Below are 18,135 nucleotides of genomic sequence, written 5' to 3' on the forward strand. Positions count from 1 at the left end.
CTTCTGATGGTTTGCTGGAAACTTTGGCCTGTACCCATATCATCTTGATCTCTGCTTTCCTGTCCACATGGTATTTTCCCTGTGTACATGTCCCTGTGTCCAAATTTCCCCTTTGCATAAGAACACCCACCCTACTCTATTATGACTTCAGCTTAACGAGTTATATCTTAATGACCTGATTTTCAAATAAGGTCACTTTCTGAGATACTGGGGAATAGAACTTCGACACATGAATTTTGGGGGGATATAATTCAACACCTCTCTGCATCCTGGTATTTTTAAAAGACACAAATGATGAGGGACCTTTAAAAGGGTCAATCAGGAAAAGACTAAACTTTCTACTATGCATTTCTTTCAGCAAGCCATGCCCAGCTAAACTTGAAAAGTAGTGTGGTTGGCCTAACAAGTAACTTCCACTAGAGCCTGGTGGCATGTCTGTCTGGAGCGACCATTGCATCTGGGACTGTGGAAGAGTTAAGAGATGAAGAAACTCAGGTCCTATTCCTAGATGTCACATCTATTTGGGGAGAAAAGTTTGTCTGGAAAACAGGAGGAGGAGGAGGGAAGAAGAAGAGAAGGAGGAGGAGAGGAACCTAACACTTTCTTCTGTTAATACTTTCATTGTATTAAGTGCTTCATGTATAGAGTTAAAAGAAACAGAGAAAGAAAAATTATTTGAAACCTGAGAGAAATACAAAATTATAAGGTCAGTCTCATCTCCAAAACAGTAAACTCTTGAATATTTTTCGTAAACCTGGACTCCCCAATAAAAACTGTTGTATCCCTGATTGTTATACTGATATTTTAACATATATCACAACCTTTGTGAATATGATGATCAAAATCCATCATGAACAGATTAATGTAAACTTAATAACCTTGGTACCTTTATGTGTGATTTGTTCCCCTATATGTTGGGTTTTGTATTATATGAAGCATAACTTCTAAAATTTGAGTCCTTTGCAAATAAATCTTTGCTTCTATTTTTAAATGCTTTTTTCTCCAATCTTCATTTGACATTTTATACATCAAAGGATGATGAGAAAAAAAAATAAGAGATTACCAGCACAGACCTATAGAAGCATTGAAAGAGAGGGAGTTCTTTGTGGGCTCTGCCAGAATATTTTAAGATATGGTTAACTAGTTATTTAAGTCCATCCACTGCCAGTGAATAATGGCATTTATTTGTTATTTGCTTCAGCAAATGTTTATTAAATTCCTACTCTATGCCAAGCACAGAGATGTTATGTTGTGTTGTTCAGGGCTCACCTCATGAAAATTTATCGTATAGGACAGGAGTTAGAAAACTATAGCCTGCAGACCAAATCGAGGTTTCAGCATGTGTTTGTAAACTAACTTTTATTAGAATATACCCACATCCACACATTTACATATTGACTGTGGCTGCTTTCGTGCTACATTGGCTAAGGTGAGTAGTTGTAACAGAGACTGTATGGCCCACAAAGCCTAAAATATTTATGATCTGACCTTTTACAGGAAAAAAAAAAGTAAACTTTGCTGCCCCTTAATCTAGGAGGAGCCATACACTAAAGATAACAGATTTAATTAGAGATGCACAATTGGTCAGTCAGTTACTTTCTAGCCCAAATCCTCATGGTAACTGTCCCAGAGCCAAAACTAACTCAGCATGACTACAAACATTGCTATGGACCTTTAAACCAGTGTTTTCCAACTGGTTTTCTACCTTGAGAAGTTGCCCAAATGACTTAAACAGAAGGATGAAAAGGACTTAGGGCAACAGTTAAACAAATCAGTTGTGAGTTCTAAAGAATAAAATGGGGAAAATTACTATTATATTATTTGTCAAAATAGTTTTCCCTTAGCAGATCCTACCTTCAAGAAAAATACTGATTTTTATTTTTTTAAATTACACATATAAGTTTAAGGCAACCCACATACATATGGGCAGATAATTTTTGACAAAGGAGCCAAAAACATATGACGGAGAAAAGAAAGCCTCTTTAATAAATGGTGCTGGGAAAATTGGAAAGTCACGTGGAAAAGAATGGAACTAGATTTCTATCTGTCACCATGTACCAAAATTAATTCAAAATGGATCAAAGACCTAAACATAAGACGTGAAGCAGTAAATTTCATAGAAAATAGTATAGGTACTAAACTTATGGACTTGGGTTCAGAGAGGATTTTGTGAATTTGCCTCAAGGGCAAGGGAAGTAAAAGCTAAAATAAATGAATGGGACTGTATCAAACTAAAAAGCTCCTGCACAGCAAAAGATACCATCAATCAAGCAAAAAGGCAACAAACTGAAAGAGAGGAGATATTTTCAAACAATGCCTTTGATTGATAAGGGGCTAATATCAAAATATATGAAGAACTTGTACAATTCAACAACAAAAAAACAATCTAATTTTAAAATAGGCAGAGGACCTGAACAGACACTTCTCCCAAGAAGACATACAAACAACCAACAGATATATGAAAAAATGTTAAACTTCACTAGCTAATAGGGAAATGCAAATCAAAACCACATGAGATTTCACCTCACACATGTCAGAATGGCTATCATCAACAACACAAATAATAACAAGTGTTGAAGAGGCTGTGAGGAAAAAAAAACCCTCAAACACTGTTGGTGGGAATGTATATTGGTATAGCCACTATGGAAAACAGTAAGGAGGTTCAAAAAATTAAGACTACAATTACCATATGACCCAGCAATCCTCTTGGTATCTACCCCCAAAATCAAAAAATCACTTATCTCTAAAGATATGTGTTCCAATGTTCACTGCAGCATTATTCACAGTGGCCAAGACATGGAAATAAGCAGTGTCTTTCGGTAGATGATTGGATAAAGAAGATGTGGAACATATACACAATGGAATATTACTTAGTTATAAGAAAAGATTAAATACTGCCATTTACAACAACATGGATGAATCTTGAGATTATCATACTAAGCAAAATAAGTCAGACAGAAAAAGTCAAGAACCATATGACTTCATTCATATGTGGGATATAAAAGTGAAAGCAACAAAGGAACAAGACAAAGAAACAAAAACTCATAGACACAGACAACAGTTTAGTGGTTACCAGAGGATAAAGGGAGAGGCAGGGGTGGTGGATATATACCAAAACTTTATTCATTCATCTATCGAAGAACACTTTTGTTATTTCCTTGTCTTGGCCACCGTAAATAAAGCTACAATGAACATTGGAGCACATATGTCTCTATGTATGAATGTTTTCAGATTTTTTGGGTAGATACCCAAAAGAGGGATTGCTGGGTCATATGGTAATTCTATTTGTAATTTTTTGAGGAACCTCCACACTGCATAGTGACTGTACTAATTTACATTCCCACCAGCACTGCATGAGGGTTCCATTTTCCCCATAACTTCTCCAACACTTGTTACTTGTTTGTTGATAATTGGCATTCTAGCAGGTGGTATCTCATTGTGGTTTTGATTTGCATTTCATTTCTCTAATAGCTAGTGAAGTTGGGCATCTTTTCATATATCTGTTGGCCATTTGTTTGTCTTCAGGGGAAAAGTGTCTATCTACATTTTCCAATTCTTTGTCATTCAGTCTGGGAAGGTTATATATTTCTAAGAACTTGTCCATTTCTTCTAGGTTATTGAATTTCATGGCATATAGTCTTTCATAGTATTTGTGTATGATCCTTTGTATGTCTGTGGTACCCATCATAACTTTTCTTTCATTTCTGATTTTGTTTATTTGTGCCTTTTTTTCCCTTAGTCTTGTCAGGGGTTTGTCAATTTTATTAATCTTTTCAAAGAAACAGCTCTTTGTTGCATTAATTTAAAAAGACAAGAAATTTCCCCTGTTTAAAAAAATACCAGTCATTTGGATTAGGGCTCACCCTAATGACCTCATTTGAACTCGATTACCTCTGTAAAAACCGTGAGGTCTTAAAAGAGGTATCTCTAGAAGAAGATAATAGCTCATTTTTAACTATTTAAAAGTCCTTGCATCCAGAATAGAGCTACATATGCTAGGTTATATAAATATTATCAGTACCCAAATTGATTATTTTTATGGAAAACAACTTTTCCTGAAGTTTATGATGTTTCCTCTCAATACCTCAGAAGCTGACATCTCCACATTTCTGTTGATTGGGATCCCAGGTCTTGCGGATGTGTATGTTTGAGATCTCCATTCCTATCTGCCTCATGTATCTCCTGGCCATCCTGGGCAACTGTACCATCTTATTTGTCATCAGGACAGAGCCTTCCCTTCAGGAGCACATGTACTATTTCATCTCCATGCTGGCCATCTCTGACCTGGGTCTGTCTTTCTCCTCTCTTCCCAGGAAGAGGAAGAATAACTGAAAGATTGCAAAAGGTGGCTTCTGGGTACTAATAATTTTATCTGGGTAGTTGTTACATCAGTGTGTTCAAATGTGAAAATCCAAGCTGTACAATTGTGAGTTGTGCACTGTAATGTATGTTATACATCAATAAAAGGTTTACTTAAAATATTTAAGGACAAGTTATGTTAATAAGCCATCAGAAATGACTTAGCCATAAAACTTTTCTATCTGGGCAAAAATTGTAGGATCTTTAGACAAATCTGTGTTTCAATTTTACCTCTAATACTCCCTATCTTTATAAAATTTGACAGACTCTTTAGCTTTTCTGATTATAATTTCTTAACATGAAGTGAAGACATTATCGTTTACTTGCAGATAACTATGGAAATCAAAGAGAAAATTAAATTTCATAACTATGGGAACCAATGAGATAATTATATTCATAGGTGCTCAGGAAATGCAATTACTTTTCCTTACTATTATTTCATGTCTGAGGAAACTGAGATCCAGAGAGGTTAATTAAATTTTCCAGGATTTACAAGTAGCTATTGGAAAACTTAGGTAAGTCCCTCGAATTCTGCCCTAGTACAGTACTCTTACATTTTAAGAGTAATTCTCAATCTTTATTTCACATCGAAATAAAATGGGACTCAAGTCCAACTGTCCAAGGATAATTCATTTGATCTAGGGTGAGTATAGTATATATTTAAAAGCTTCCCATTTTATGTTAATGTGTAGTCAGGATTGATAACTGCATTATAATAGAAATATTCTATATTGCCACTGTTAATGCAATTATTATAAAATCTAGACAAATGAGCATTTTTTATTTGAAATCAAATAACAGGGTTCTTATTTCTAATAGTCTAACATGCATCTGTTTTTATATTTAAAATACAAATGCTTCTCAAATTACAAAAGGGTTATGTCCATAAATCCATTATAAGTTGAAACCATTGTCAGTCAAAAATGCATTTAATACATCATAGCTTAGCCTAGTCTACCTTAAACATTCTCAGAACACTTATGTTAGCCTACAGTTCACCAAAATCATTGAACACAAAGCTTATTTTATAACAAAGTGTTGAATATCTCATGTCATTTATGTATTTATGGTTTGTCACCTTCATGCTGGGCAGTTATCTTGAGTTTCATCTCACAAGTAATTGTCTTCCTCTTCTCACCAAAAGCAGATGGGGATTTTGTAGACATGATAGGACGCAAAAACACATGGTGTTGCTTCGTCACAGCCTGGCTGTATAAGCCGTCAGCTACATAAGCCAGATCTTATATAACATAAGTGCAAAAGTGATATCCTGTACCTTTGCACCATTCTTTTGGTTAAAAGCAAATCACAGGTCCTACCCACACTCAAGAACAAAGGATTACAGAAGGGTTCAAGGAGACATAAATAATCAGGGACTATTTTATCATTTTATGATCTGTCCACCACAGAAGGATTTCAGTGGAAACCCTGTTAGATTGTAAGCTGTCTGAACCCAATGGTGGTGACACTTTCCATTCTTTCACACTGACAAATAACATTTCACACAATGAGTTGCTCATAGTTCATTTTTGTTGTTGAAGTATCAGTCCAGACACTTGATAGGAGTTCCAGGCACAGTATTGTGCTTGAATTGAAGCCCTCACACTTTGTGCCAGTAAGAGTTCTCAAACAAGGAAGCATAGGAAAAATAGACAAATGTAAATTAAAGAAAAATAGCTAAATGAGGAACACATTACTGGTTTATTCATATTTAGGCAAACACAAGTTTCTCTCTGCCAATGTAAGGCTTCTCTTTAAAGGAGAAACATAATGTTTGGGTGTGGGTCTTCCCCTTTCCTATGAGTCTAAAATTGCTAGGCCTATAAAGGAATGTGAATACATTACTTCGCTGCCCATATTGACAAGGATGGCAAAATTCTCCACAGAGTCTATGCCCTTAAGCATATTACCACAGGAAAACAGCAAGTACAAGAGCAAGAACACATGCACATAAGAACTCATCATTCACCCACAGTGACCTCAGCCAACAGCAAAATGAGGCCCAATTAATGTATCAAGAGCTCGCCCATTTCTTGGGGAAAAGCTAGTGAATGGCTAGACAAAGATGGATTTGGGAGTGGATGTATCATCCTTTCTATAGGTCAATGGAGTAGTGAAAGAACAGAGACTTGCAGACTGGGGTGCATATTTTCTTCTCTCTTCATTGTCACCATAGCTATGTCAGTGTACATTGGTTTGCTTTCTTATCTTCCCAGCATACTGATAATTCAGAGATAATAACATACACCTCTGTAATCCCCAGTGACAGAGCAGTGTCTAAACATCAACTTGTGTGGATGATTTGGTTTCTCTGCTTTCCATTTAAGGTCCCTGTGGACCACTTGTCGCTTGAGTTAGTAGTTAAAACTCTTCTGTGATTGGCAATACCCTATATTTATAGATAGGGAGATAAGGCTTTCAGTTTTTCTCTCTCTATAGTCCCAAGGAGATTTATATTTTACCAATGGCCCCACAGCTCATTCGCACTTTATTGTAAAGCCCATGATTCCAGAACTGTAACTTGTTGTATCTCTGCTGGTGAAGAAGTAAATGGAAGCTCTTCTTTCCACATAAAGTTGGTAAGAAGGTAGAGAAAGGTGTTCATTGTGGTGATGTTGTACTTTGTTATCTATTCACAAATATTCATAGGGAATTACAGAAAGTCATATAACATTAAGGTCCACTCTCTCCTCAGGGATGCTGATAACACACAGATATCTGACTCCTATTAGTTTATAGTTGAATATTATAATGCTTTTTCTCAAATTGAAAAAAACCCTGGGAACTGGAGTTCTAAAAGGAACTATAGAAAACTAGCTTAAACAGAATGTTAACACATACACTTATTACAGGGTATTACATTTACTCTCAGGAAGTCAACTTACCTAGTATTTTAAAGAACTTGATAGAAAAATACTAATAATATAATAACTTATATTGCTATTATTTGATTTTGTCTTCCTAGAATTGATTTTAACAGTGCAAATGTGTTTTAAATATTATTTTTAAAAATTTAATTGAACAAGGCTTTATAACATTTCTGTGTGTATTGATTCAACTGACTCTCCTATTCCCTGCAATGTCTACTGAAAACCTCGACCTCATCTTCAAACCAACATCCGTCATTGCATACTTCTTAAGCAGCAGTATATGTCCCCCTTATAATTCAGAGGGGGGAAAATGTATGCACTGGTTAAAAATGAAGGAAATTCTGACATATTCTATAACATGGATGATTCTTGAAGACACTAAGTGAAACAAGCCATCACAAAAGGACAAATACTGTATGATTCCAAATATATGAGATATTCATGGTAGTTAAAATCATAGAGAGAGAAAATAGAATAATGGTGCCCAGGGGCTGGGCATAAGGGGGGTTATTGTTTAAATGGGTATGGAATGTCAGTTTTAAAGATGAGTTATGGAGATGGATGGTGGTGATAGTTGAATGATAATATGAATGTAGTTAATATTGAATTGTATACTTACAAATGGTTAAGATGGTGAATTTTATGCTAGGTTCACTTAACCAAAATAAAAAAAAGGATAATAACAATAATAATAACAATAATAATAATAATAATAATAATAATAACTAGTATTGGGTGAAAATTCCCTCATATAATCATCCTTATCAACCTATCCATTTTTCACCTACTCACTAGTGTCAGTAGAAATGATTATCCTCATGTTTTTGAGAGGTAATTACTATTATGCTCTATATTTAATCATCTATTACTTTCTTAAGGAATTTTCTAAACCAATGAATCCCAATCATTCTGTATTTCAATCTCTCATTATTTGTTATATCTTTAAACTCGGTTTATAAATACATGCATTTCTCTAAGTCTTTCCAATCTTGCAAAAGTCCTCCATCTACCTTATAGTCTTCTTTAGTCATGGCCTATTTTTCTCCTTGCCTTCACTGACAAGTTTCCAGAAACAAGTGTTCCACTACTTGTTGTTCCACTCATTCCTCAAACCATGTAAACAGGTTCTCAACTTTCATTGCTAGACTTCAACTGTTTTTTTCAGGGTCAATAATCCATGACTATTACATGGGCTCTCAGCTGCATTTAAAATTTTTAATCCTTAGTAGACTTGACTGCATGAGCAACTCGACACTATTGTTCATGTGTCACCCCCAACTATGACAATATGCTCTTTTGGTTTTTATGGTTCCTGTAAAGTGTCTGGACTCATCTTCAGTGTTTATAGTCCTCACTACTAACTTCTGCAGAGGTTCATCTTCATTGAGTCTCTTGTATAAATTTACTCTCTGAGGTTGTTTACCAACACTGTTGGATTAAAATGACACATAACTTCTAAATCAATAACCGGAAAAATCTGGAGGTTTTTGCCTGTGTTACAAACCTGAAGATTTTTGCCTGAAGATTCACATCCACATGAACACTGAATACCCATGGATATCTTCAGAGGGACTTTTCTCAGTCATTTCATACACAACATATTCAATATTGAATGCAATAATTTTTCTTAACTAAATCTCTATTCATAGAATCTTACTATCTAATGATGATTAAAATTCTGAAAATACTAAAATTATAAAAATAATCATCAAAATGTATAAGGTTATATGGACATATTTTATTTTAAGATTTAAAATGATTATACATACACACACACACACACACACAACACAAACACTAACGAGGTCTGATAGTTATGTTCATGAACTTGTTGCAATGATGTTGCTAACCCTGTTTTGATGTCAGAGGGATTATTCATTATGAATTTGTACCAAATGGACAAACAGTTAACCAAGTGTATTATCTGGAAGTGCTGAAAAAGCCGTGTGAAAAAGTTAGACGACCTGACCATTTCACCAACAATTCATGGCTCTTGCATCACGACAATGCACCAGCTCCAATGACACTGTCCATGAGGTAATTTTTAGCCAGTAAAAAAATAACTGTATTGGAACACCCTCCCTACTCACCTGATCTGGCCCCAAATGACTTATTTATTTACCCAAAGATAAAGGAAATATTAAAAGGAAGATATTTTGATGACATTCAGGACATCAAGGGTAATACAATGACAGCTTTGATGACCATTCCAGAAAAGGAGTTCTAACATTGCTTTGAAGGGTGGACTAGATGTTAGCATTGGTGCATAGCTTCCCAATGAGAGTACTTTGAAGGAAATTGTAGTGATATTCAGCAATGAAGTATGTAGCACTTTTTCTAGGATGAGTTCATGAACTTAATTGTCCTACATCATATATATTATATACTCTTATATAGTATATGTAATATATATATACATATATATTATATATGTAATGTGTGTGTGTGTATATATATATATATACATACATATATATATATATATATAAAATCATTAAATGTCCCTGGTTATGAATACAAAGGGATCTTTGGTTTTATTTAGAGCTTCTCAATGATAGAGTACCTATCTATGTCTTTAGATAACTCTCTGAACCAAAAGAAAACTTAGCCAGATATTTTTGTGTAACCATGTAATTTATTACTTCTATAGGATGTGGGTATTGTAAGGACAAATGCTACAAATTCTGGACAACATGGAGATCTTAAGGAACTTGACACCTACATTTCCAACTTTCTTGTTGACCGGTATTCCTGGCCTAGAGACTGTCCATACCTGGATCTCCATTCCCTTCTGCTGCCTCTATGCCATTGCCCTGTCTGGGAACACCATGATCCTCTTTGTCATCATTACCCAGCAGAGTCTCCATAAGCCCATGTACTACTTCCTCTCCATGCTGTCAGCCACTGACTTGGGCTTGACTGTTTCTACCATGTTGACAACATTAGCTATCCTCTGGTTTAATGCAAGAGAAATCAGTCTAGACGCCTGCATTATCCAGATGTTTTTTCTTCATGGATTTACCGTCATGGAATCTGGGGTGCTGGTGGCTATGGCCTTTGACCGCTACGTGGCAATCTGTTACCCTCTGAGGTACACTACCATTCTCACTAATTCTAGAATCATTCAGATTGGCCTCTTAATGATTGTACGCACTGTGGTATTAATAGTACCACTACTCTTGCTCCTTAAACCCCTCTATTTCTGTAAAACGAATGTCCTTTCCCATTCCTACTGTTACCATCCAGATGTGATTAAATTAGCGTGTTCAGATACTCGGGCCAACAGCATCTGTGGGTTAATTGATCTCGGCCTGACCACGGGGGTGGATACACCATGCATTGTCCTGTCTTATATCTTGATCATTCGCTCTGTGCTCAGCATTGCCTCTCCTGAAGAAAGACACAAGGCCTTTAGCACCTGTGTCTCCCACATTGGAGCCGTCACTATTTTCTACATCCCCATGATGAGCTTGTCCTTGGTGCATCGATATGGTCTATCAGCCCCCAAAGTTCTCTATTCGATGATGGCCAATGTATACCTGCTTTTGCCCCCTGTGCTCAACCCTATCATCTACAGTGTAAAAACAAAACAGATCCGCAGAGCTATACTCAGACTTCTTACAAAATAAACAGAGATGATTAATTTTGAGAAAAACTTGACAAAAGTGACTTTCACTCTAGAAGAGTAACCCTGGTAGGTGACTGCCTGTGAGAGTTTTTTCTCATTTTGTTCATTTTTTTTCAACCAATATTTAGTAAGCATTTTTGTATTTTAGTTATAAAATACAAGTATAATATATCCCAAGGATTTTATGGCCTAATCAGGGAATCATAAAAATAATACTCATAGTAATTACCATTTATTGCTTGTTTATTTTACACTAGTTGTCCCAGTAACTACTGTTAAGACATAGTCCACTTATCCTCAAACTAGCTCAATAAAATATACAGCATTATTAACTACATTTTCGAGATGAAGAAACTGAAATCTAGAGACATTTAGTTCATCAAAGTCCAGGCATCTAACATGGATCAGGATTGAGATTTGAATCCAACCTTTCTGTATCTTAGACACCATGCTCTTCACTGATGTATTGCATACTTTGCCAAAAGCATCTAGAAAAAATGTTATAAAGTCAAATGTAAGAACTATATCTTCATGTCCATATATCATGCCTTAAGAAAAGCTGTATTGTCTATCTTTAGTGTACATTTTAGCTTGTTTTTATTTGGGATCAATAATACAAAAACTAAAACTAGATATGCCATGGCATGCAGCATAGATAGGTAACAAGTACTAGACAGTCAATAGAAAAGTTTCAAGAATTAGGGACAATTATTAATTCATTACAGGAAATGGGAATTTGGGGAAACTGGAAAAATCATGAAGTAGAATGTAAGGAAGTTTGGGTCAGAGGTTCCCAATCTTTTTCTTCACAATGGTTCCTTTGGAATCTAATGTAATCTATGAAACCTTCTCCACTGAAAAATCACATGTAAACACACTCACTATTTTTCATAAAATTTCAAAGTTTTCACAAATGTCATGAAGGACCTAGTATTGCTCTCTTAACCAATCAAAGAACCAAGGTAAATAATGAATGATGCTCAGCTACAAATAGTTTTACATAGCTCAATCTAAAATATTTGGTTCCTAAAAAGGGATTCACAGTAACTATATCAATTTAAGAAACAGGCAGAAGCTTAAGACTTGGTTGTATAAAACGGTAGAAAAAGTCACAGGCAAATAGAACTGAAAACCTGAGGGGAATCACATAAATTTTCTTATAGTTGGAAAAATAGTAATAGATAGGGGCAATGTTTCACATATCCCACAAACATGGGAAAAAGCAATATGTCAGATTTCAGAGGCCAGTGTGTGCCTTTCTTTTCAACTCTGTGTACAATAATGTCATAGTGGCAGCTTGAACTCACCACTTATACCATGGGAATTGGCAAGAACTACAAATGAAGTTTTGTTTTTCTTTTTTAAGAGAATCGTTTTACCAGCACACCAATGACTGGGAATCTACTTTGTGTTAGCCTTGTGAGAAGCAGTACAAATGAAGATCTTAAGGAACTTAAGATATAAAAGATATTTAATTAAAATGACTATCAAAATGGCTGACAGAGAGTAGCTTTAACTCAATGAAATGTGTCAATGCAGGAACTTAGTGAAGGGCAGTGCCAGTTCATGCAGTCCACAATGCTACCCCTTGATAACTCCACTCCCCCAACTTTCTTCTGACCAGAGTTCCAGGGCTATAAGGTTTTTACATTTGCTTTTATATCCCTTTTTGCTGCCACTGTGTGGTCACCCTCTTAGGGAACAGCACTATGTATATACTCCCACTTACATAAGCACAAGTACTATTTCCTTTCCATACTCTTCACCACTGGCACGGGCATCTCTATTTCTTCTCTCTCTGCAACACTGGCTGTTCTCTGGTACAATGCCAGGATCATCAGCCTGCATTGTACAGATGTTCCTTCTGCATGGATTCAACCTCATAGAATCCTCTTATGCTTTCGGCCATGGCTTTCTACTGTTTTGTAGCCATCTGCAATCCCCTAAGACATGTTATGATTTTAACCAACTCTAGAATCATCAGGCTGGTGTGGTCACTTTTATATCAATGCTGGGTCCACTCGATGGGTTTGTTTCTGCTCCTAAGCAATTATCCTTCTATGGTCCTAATGTGCTTTTTCATTCTTATTGCTACCATCTGATGTGATTAAGTTTTCTTGCTCAACTATCAAGGTCAACAGCATCTACAGCTTAGTGGCTCTCATTCTGATATCAGGTATAGATATTCCCTGCAGTTCCTTTGCTATATGTTGATCATCAAGTCGATCCTCAGTACGACCTCTCCAGAGGAAAGGGAAAAGATGTTTGGCACCTGCATCTTTTGATTGGTGCTGTTGCCATCGTCTACATTCCCTGGGTCATCTTGGCTTTGGTACATTGCATGGGTCATAATGCTCCTCTACATGGCCATACACTGATGTCCAATCTCCATTTCCTATATACCCTAGTGCTGAACCCCATTGCATATAGTGTGAAGATCAAACAAATCTGTAAAGCTCTTTCCAAACACAGAGTAGTCACTCTAACCATGCAATGACTTGGATAAGGATAGAGATCGTCTTTCTTCCTCCTTATCATTCTTCTTTCCTTCAACATTTTATTGAGTAACATTAGGCTCTTTCTTAGTAGTGGTAATACAAGGGCACGTTAAAAGTATTTTTGATCTCTCAAATAGTTTATATAATCTAGTGGTAGGAAAATAAAATTTAAAAAATTAATTCATCAGAAAAACTAATAATAAACTTGATTAGCAAACTAATTATTAACTAATAAACTTGATTAGCAAAAGTGATCAATTATAATTCAGGAAAAGCATTAAAAATCAGTGTTAGGAATGAAGAGGTGACATTATTATTGATCCTACAAAATTTTAAAGTAGTAAAAAAAAAATAAATTTAATATCTGAATACCACTTTTTTAAAAAACTTAGATGAAATGTATAAATACCTAAAAATCACAACATATAACAGTAATGAAAGAAAAATATAGGTTCCGTGGTTTCATATATATTAAATACTTATATTCATACTTACAAACCATACAAAGACATAAAAATAGGAAGGAATGAACAAAAGAAGAAGGCAGTGAGAGAGAGATTGAGAGAGAGGGGAGGGAAGAAGAAGAAGAGGAAGAGGAAGAGGAAGAGGAAGAGGAAGAGGAAGAGAAAGAAGAGGGGAAAAAAAGAAAAGAAGGAGGGAAGGAGGGGGGATAAAAGGAAGACAGAAAGAAAATTAACAGAACAATTATCTTCAATCTCTAATCTACAGGCTTCAACTTTACACAAACCCTTCAAGCAAATAAGAAGGAACACTTCCTAGTGAGTATATAAAAACAATTTTATTCAATATTGCAAAGAAGAACCCAGCCAATGTAATAATTAGAGAAAAATAACACGGAGAGAATAAATGGAAAGAAAGGAGAAATATATATCTTATTATATACAGAAAACCTGATAGATTATATAGAATACCAAAAGAATCAACAAATAAACTTTTATATTAATAAATGGATTTTGTAAGATTTATGATACAATATCACCATATAAAATGTATTTTTCATAATTTTACTAGCAAACAAAAAATATATTTAAAGGGATACCATTTAAAATGCATAAGAAAACAAACACCTAAAAATGAATTTTACAAAGATGTAAATCACTTCTATTCTGAAAACTATAAAACAGCATTGAAACTAAAGATATCCTAAATAAATGGAGGGATAAACTATATTCATGGATTGGACAATTCAATACTTTAAAGTATTATGAAATTTTCCCCAAGTTAGTTTACAGATTCAGTGCAATCCCATTAAAACCTCAGAATCTCTCTCTCTCTCTCTCTCTCTCTCTCTCTCTCTCTCTCTCTCTCTCTCCCTCTCTCTCTCTCTGTTTGTAAATTAACAAACTGACTCTAAAATCCATAACAAAATTAATAAAGTTTGGAGTCTAACTCTACTCAATAATTAGAACTATTACAAAGCTACAATAATTAAGACAGTAGGTTTTTCCCAGAATGAGGCAAATGGAGCATTAAAGCAGAATAGAGTTCAAAACAGATACACTATATACTCTGTATAATAAATGTAGAACCATATAGAAGTGGAGAAAAGTTGGTGTCTTTAGTGAAAGTTACTTATGTTAATTTTGTACTCATGTACAGAAAATAAAGTTGATCTCCCTCTCATAACATAAAATTCCAAATGAATTATTGATTTAAATGTAAATAATAAAAAATAAAGTTTCTATACATAACATTGGACAACGTATTTAACTTGTTGGAGTAAACAACTATTTCTTTTTTGAAATTTTTAGTTTTTAGTTGCAGTTGACATTTAATATTGTATTAGTTTCCGGTGCACAGCATGGTGGTTAGACATTTATATTACTTGTGAAACAATCCTCCTGATAAGTCTAGTACCCATCCCCCGACATCATACATAACAATTTCATTGACTATATTCCCTGTTCTGTACTTTACAGCCCCATGACTATTTTGTAACTAACATTTTGTACTTCTTAATCCCTTCATCTTTTTCACTCAGCTCCTTAACCTCCCTCCCACCTGGTAACCATCAGTTTGTTCTCTGTGTCTATGAGTTTATTTCTGTTCATTTGCTTATTTTGTTTTTCAGATTCTACATATAATTGAAATCAAAACAACTATTTCTTAAATAGAACATAGGAGGCACTAAGTGTAAAGGAAAAAATCTTGCTTTAAATTAAAACAGGAAATTCTGTCCATCAAAAGGGAATATTAAAAAGATGATTTGTGTCTTGTATAGATAAGCAACTTTATAAAATAAATTTTTAAAATAATCAAACATGACAATAGACAAATGGGGAAAGTTTGGAACAGACACTTTATGATAAATTAGATGTAAAGTGACATTAAACATGTTAAAAGATATTTAACATCATAAGTTAGGAAATATGAGCTAGTATAGTACCAAAAGACAGGCATAAACCCACAGAAATAGCTAACACTACAAATACTGACAATAGCAATTATTGATAAAATATGAATCAAAAGGAACTCTCACATGCTGCTGGTGTGAGCGTAAAATTGTACAAACTCTTTCAAAAGCTGTTTGGTAGTATTTCAAAGTTTAACCAGAAATTTCACTCATAGAATATTATCAACAGAAATGTATAAATGTGTCATCAAAAGGTATTATAATGTTGATAGAAGCATAATTATTAACGGAGAAGACCAGAATTAGTTTTTAGCTGGTTGATGAGATGGAAGTGATATCCTGTCACCTTTGCCATAATTTCTTGGTTAAAAGCAGCTTCATTCAAATAAAATCTTCGACACTGGTTTCAGCCAAAAGGGTCTAATGAAACTGTATTTCTTCTACCCAACTCAGGATCAGAGAGTTACACAAGGGTTCAAGCAAGCAAGGGTAAACAGGGACTATTTTATTATTTTTAATCTGTCCACCACAGAAGGATTTCAGTGGAAACCTTGTTAGATTATAAACTCTCTGAACACAATGTGGTGACAGTTTGTATTCTTTCACACTGACAAAATTTTACACAATGAATTGCTCATAGTTCATTTTTGTTGGTGAAGTATCAGGTCAGACATTTGATAGGGGTTCCAGGTAGAGTTATAATATTGGAATTGAACCTCTCACACCTTCTGCCATTAAAAGTTCTCAAACAAGGAAGTATAGGTATAATAGCCAAATATAAATTAAGGGAAAAATAGCTAAATGGAGGACAATTTACTGATTTAATCGATATCTAGAAAAACACCAGACTCTCTGCCAATGTGAGGCCTCCCCAAAAAGGGAAACATAATGTTTAGCTGTGTATGTTGGCTTTTCCTATGAATGTAGAATTGCTAAGTCTACAGTCTGTATCCATTACTGAAATACCCAGATTGACAAGAACAGCAAAAATTGTGCAATAGTCTCAGATGTTAAATATATTCCCACAAAAAAAGCAACAATTATGAGAGCAAGAACACATGCACATGAGAACTCATCATTTACCCATACCAACCTCAGCCACTAGCAATATGGAGCCCAATTAATGTATCAAGAGCTGACCCCTCTCTTGGGGAAAAGCTAGGGAATGGCTAGACCAAGATAGATTTTGGAGTGGTTGTATCGTCCTCTCTATGGGTCAATGTGGAGGAACAGAGACTTGCAGACTGGGGTGTATATTTTCTTCTCTCTTCATTGTCACCATAACTATGTCAGTGAACATTGGTTTACTTTCATATCTTCCCAGAATACTGATAATCTAGAGATAATGACATATATTTCTCTATTCCCCAGTGACAGAAAAAGTCTAAACATCCACTTATGTGGATGATTTCATTCTTTTGCTTTGCAATTAATGTCCCTGCAGATGACTTGTCACTTGAGGTACTAACTAAAACCCTTCTGTGATTATACAACAATGTCCTATATTTATAGATGGGGAGAGAAGGATTTCACTTTTTCTCTGTCTATAGTCCCAAGGAGATTAATATTTTACCAACGGCCGCAGAACTCACTCACACTTTACTATAAAGCCCATGATTCCAGAAGGGTAACTTGTTCTGCCTCTGCTGGTGAAGAAGTAAGTGGAAGCTCTTCTTTCCACATAAAGTTGGTAAGAAGGTAGAGAAAGGTGTTCATTGTGATGATGTTGTACTTTGTTATCTATTCACAAATATTCATAGGGGCTTATAGAAAAGTCATATAAAATTAAGGTCCACCCTCTCCTCAGGGATACAGATAATACACAGATATCTGACCCCTACTAGTTTATAGTTGAATATTGTAATGCTTTTTCTCAGATTGAAATAAAACCCTGCGAATTGGAGTTTAAAAAAGAACAATAGAAAACTAGCATAAATGGAACAATAGAAAACTAGCATAAACATACACGTATTACACAGTATTATATTTACTCTCAGGAAGTCAACCTACCTAGTATTTTAAAGAGCTTGATAGAAAAATACTAATATTATAATAACTTACATTGCTATTATTTGATGTTGTCTTCCTAGAATTGATTTTAACTGTGTAAATGTATTTTAAATATTATGTTTAAAAATTTAATTGAACAAGGCTTTATAACATTTCTGTGTGTATTGATTCAACTGACTCTCCTATTCCCTGCAATGTCTACTGAAACCTTAACCTTATCTTCACACCAGTATCCATCACTGCATACTCCTTGAACAGCAGTAATTTTTTCCCTAATAATTTACAGGGGAAAAAATAGGAATGAGTTAAAAAGGAAGGAAATTCTAACATAAGATGTGACATGGATGACTCTTGAAGACATTATGCTAAGTGAAATAAGCCATCACATAAGGACAA

At 34.9% G+C, this 18,135-nt stretch overlaps 1 protein-coding gene and 1 pseudogene across 2 annotated transcripts; both read left to right on the forward strand.

Moving 5' to 3' along the window:
• Positions 1-9,901: 9,901 nt before the first annotated feature.
• Positions 9,902-10,858, forward strand: LOC308503803 (olfactory receptor 51F1-like; the record flags this gene model as incomplete). Its single annotated transcript, XM_081063467.1, has 1 exon — positions 9,902-10,858. The coding sequence occupies one exon, from the start codon at positions 9,902-9,904 to the stop codon at positions 10,856-10,858; it is 957 nt and encodes a 318-aa protein (XP_080919593.1).
• An 810-nt stretch (positions 10,859-11,668) lies between these two features.
• On the forward strand, positions 11,669-13,354 carry LOC308503422 (olfactory receptor 51F2-like; annotated as a pseudogene). The gene is made up of 2 exons: positions 11,669-11,725; positions 12,556-13,354. The product of its transcript is annotated as an olfactory receptor 51F2-like (transcript).
• Positions 13,355-18,135: the final 4,781 nt, after the last annotated feature.

The sequence above is a fragment of the Rhinolophus hipposideros genome (assembly GCF_964194185.1).
Source record: "Rhinolophus hipposideros genome assembly, chromosome: 10".
Classification (NCBI taxonomy): Eukaryota; Metazoa; Chordata; class Mammalia; order Chiroptera; family Rhinolophidae; genus Rhinolophus; species Rhinolophus hipposideros.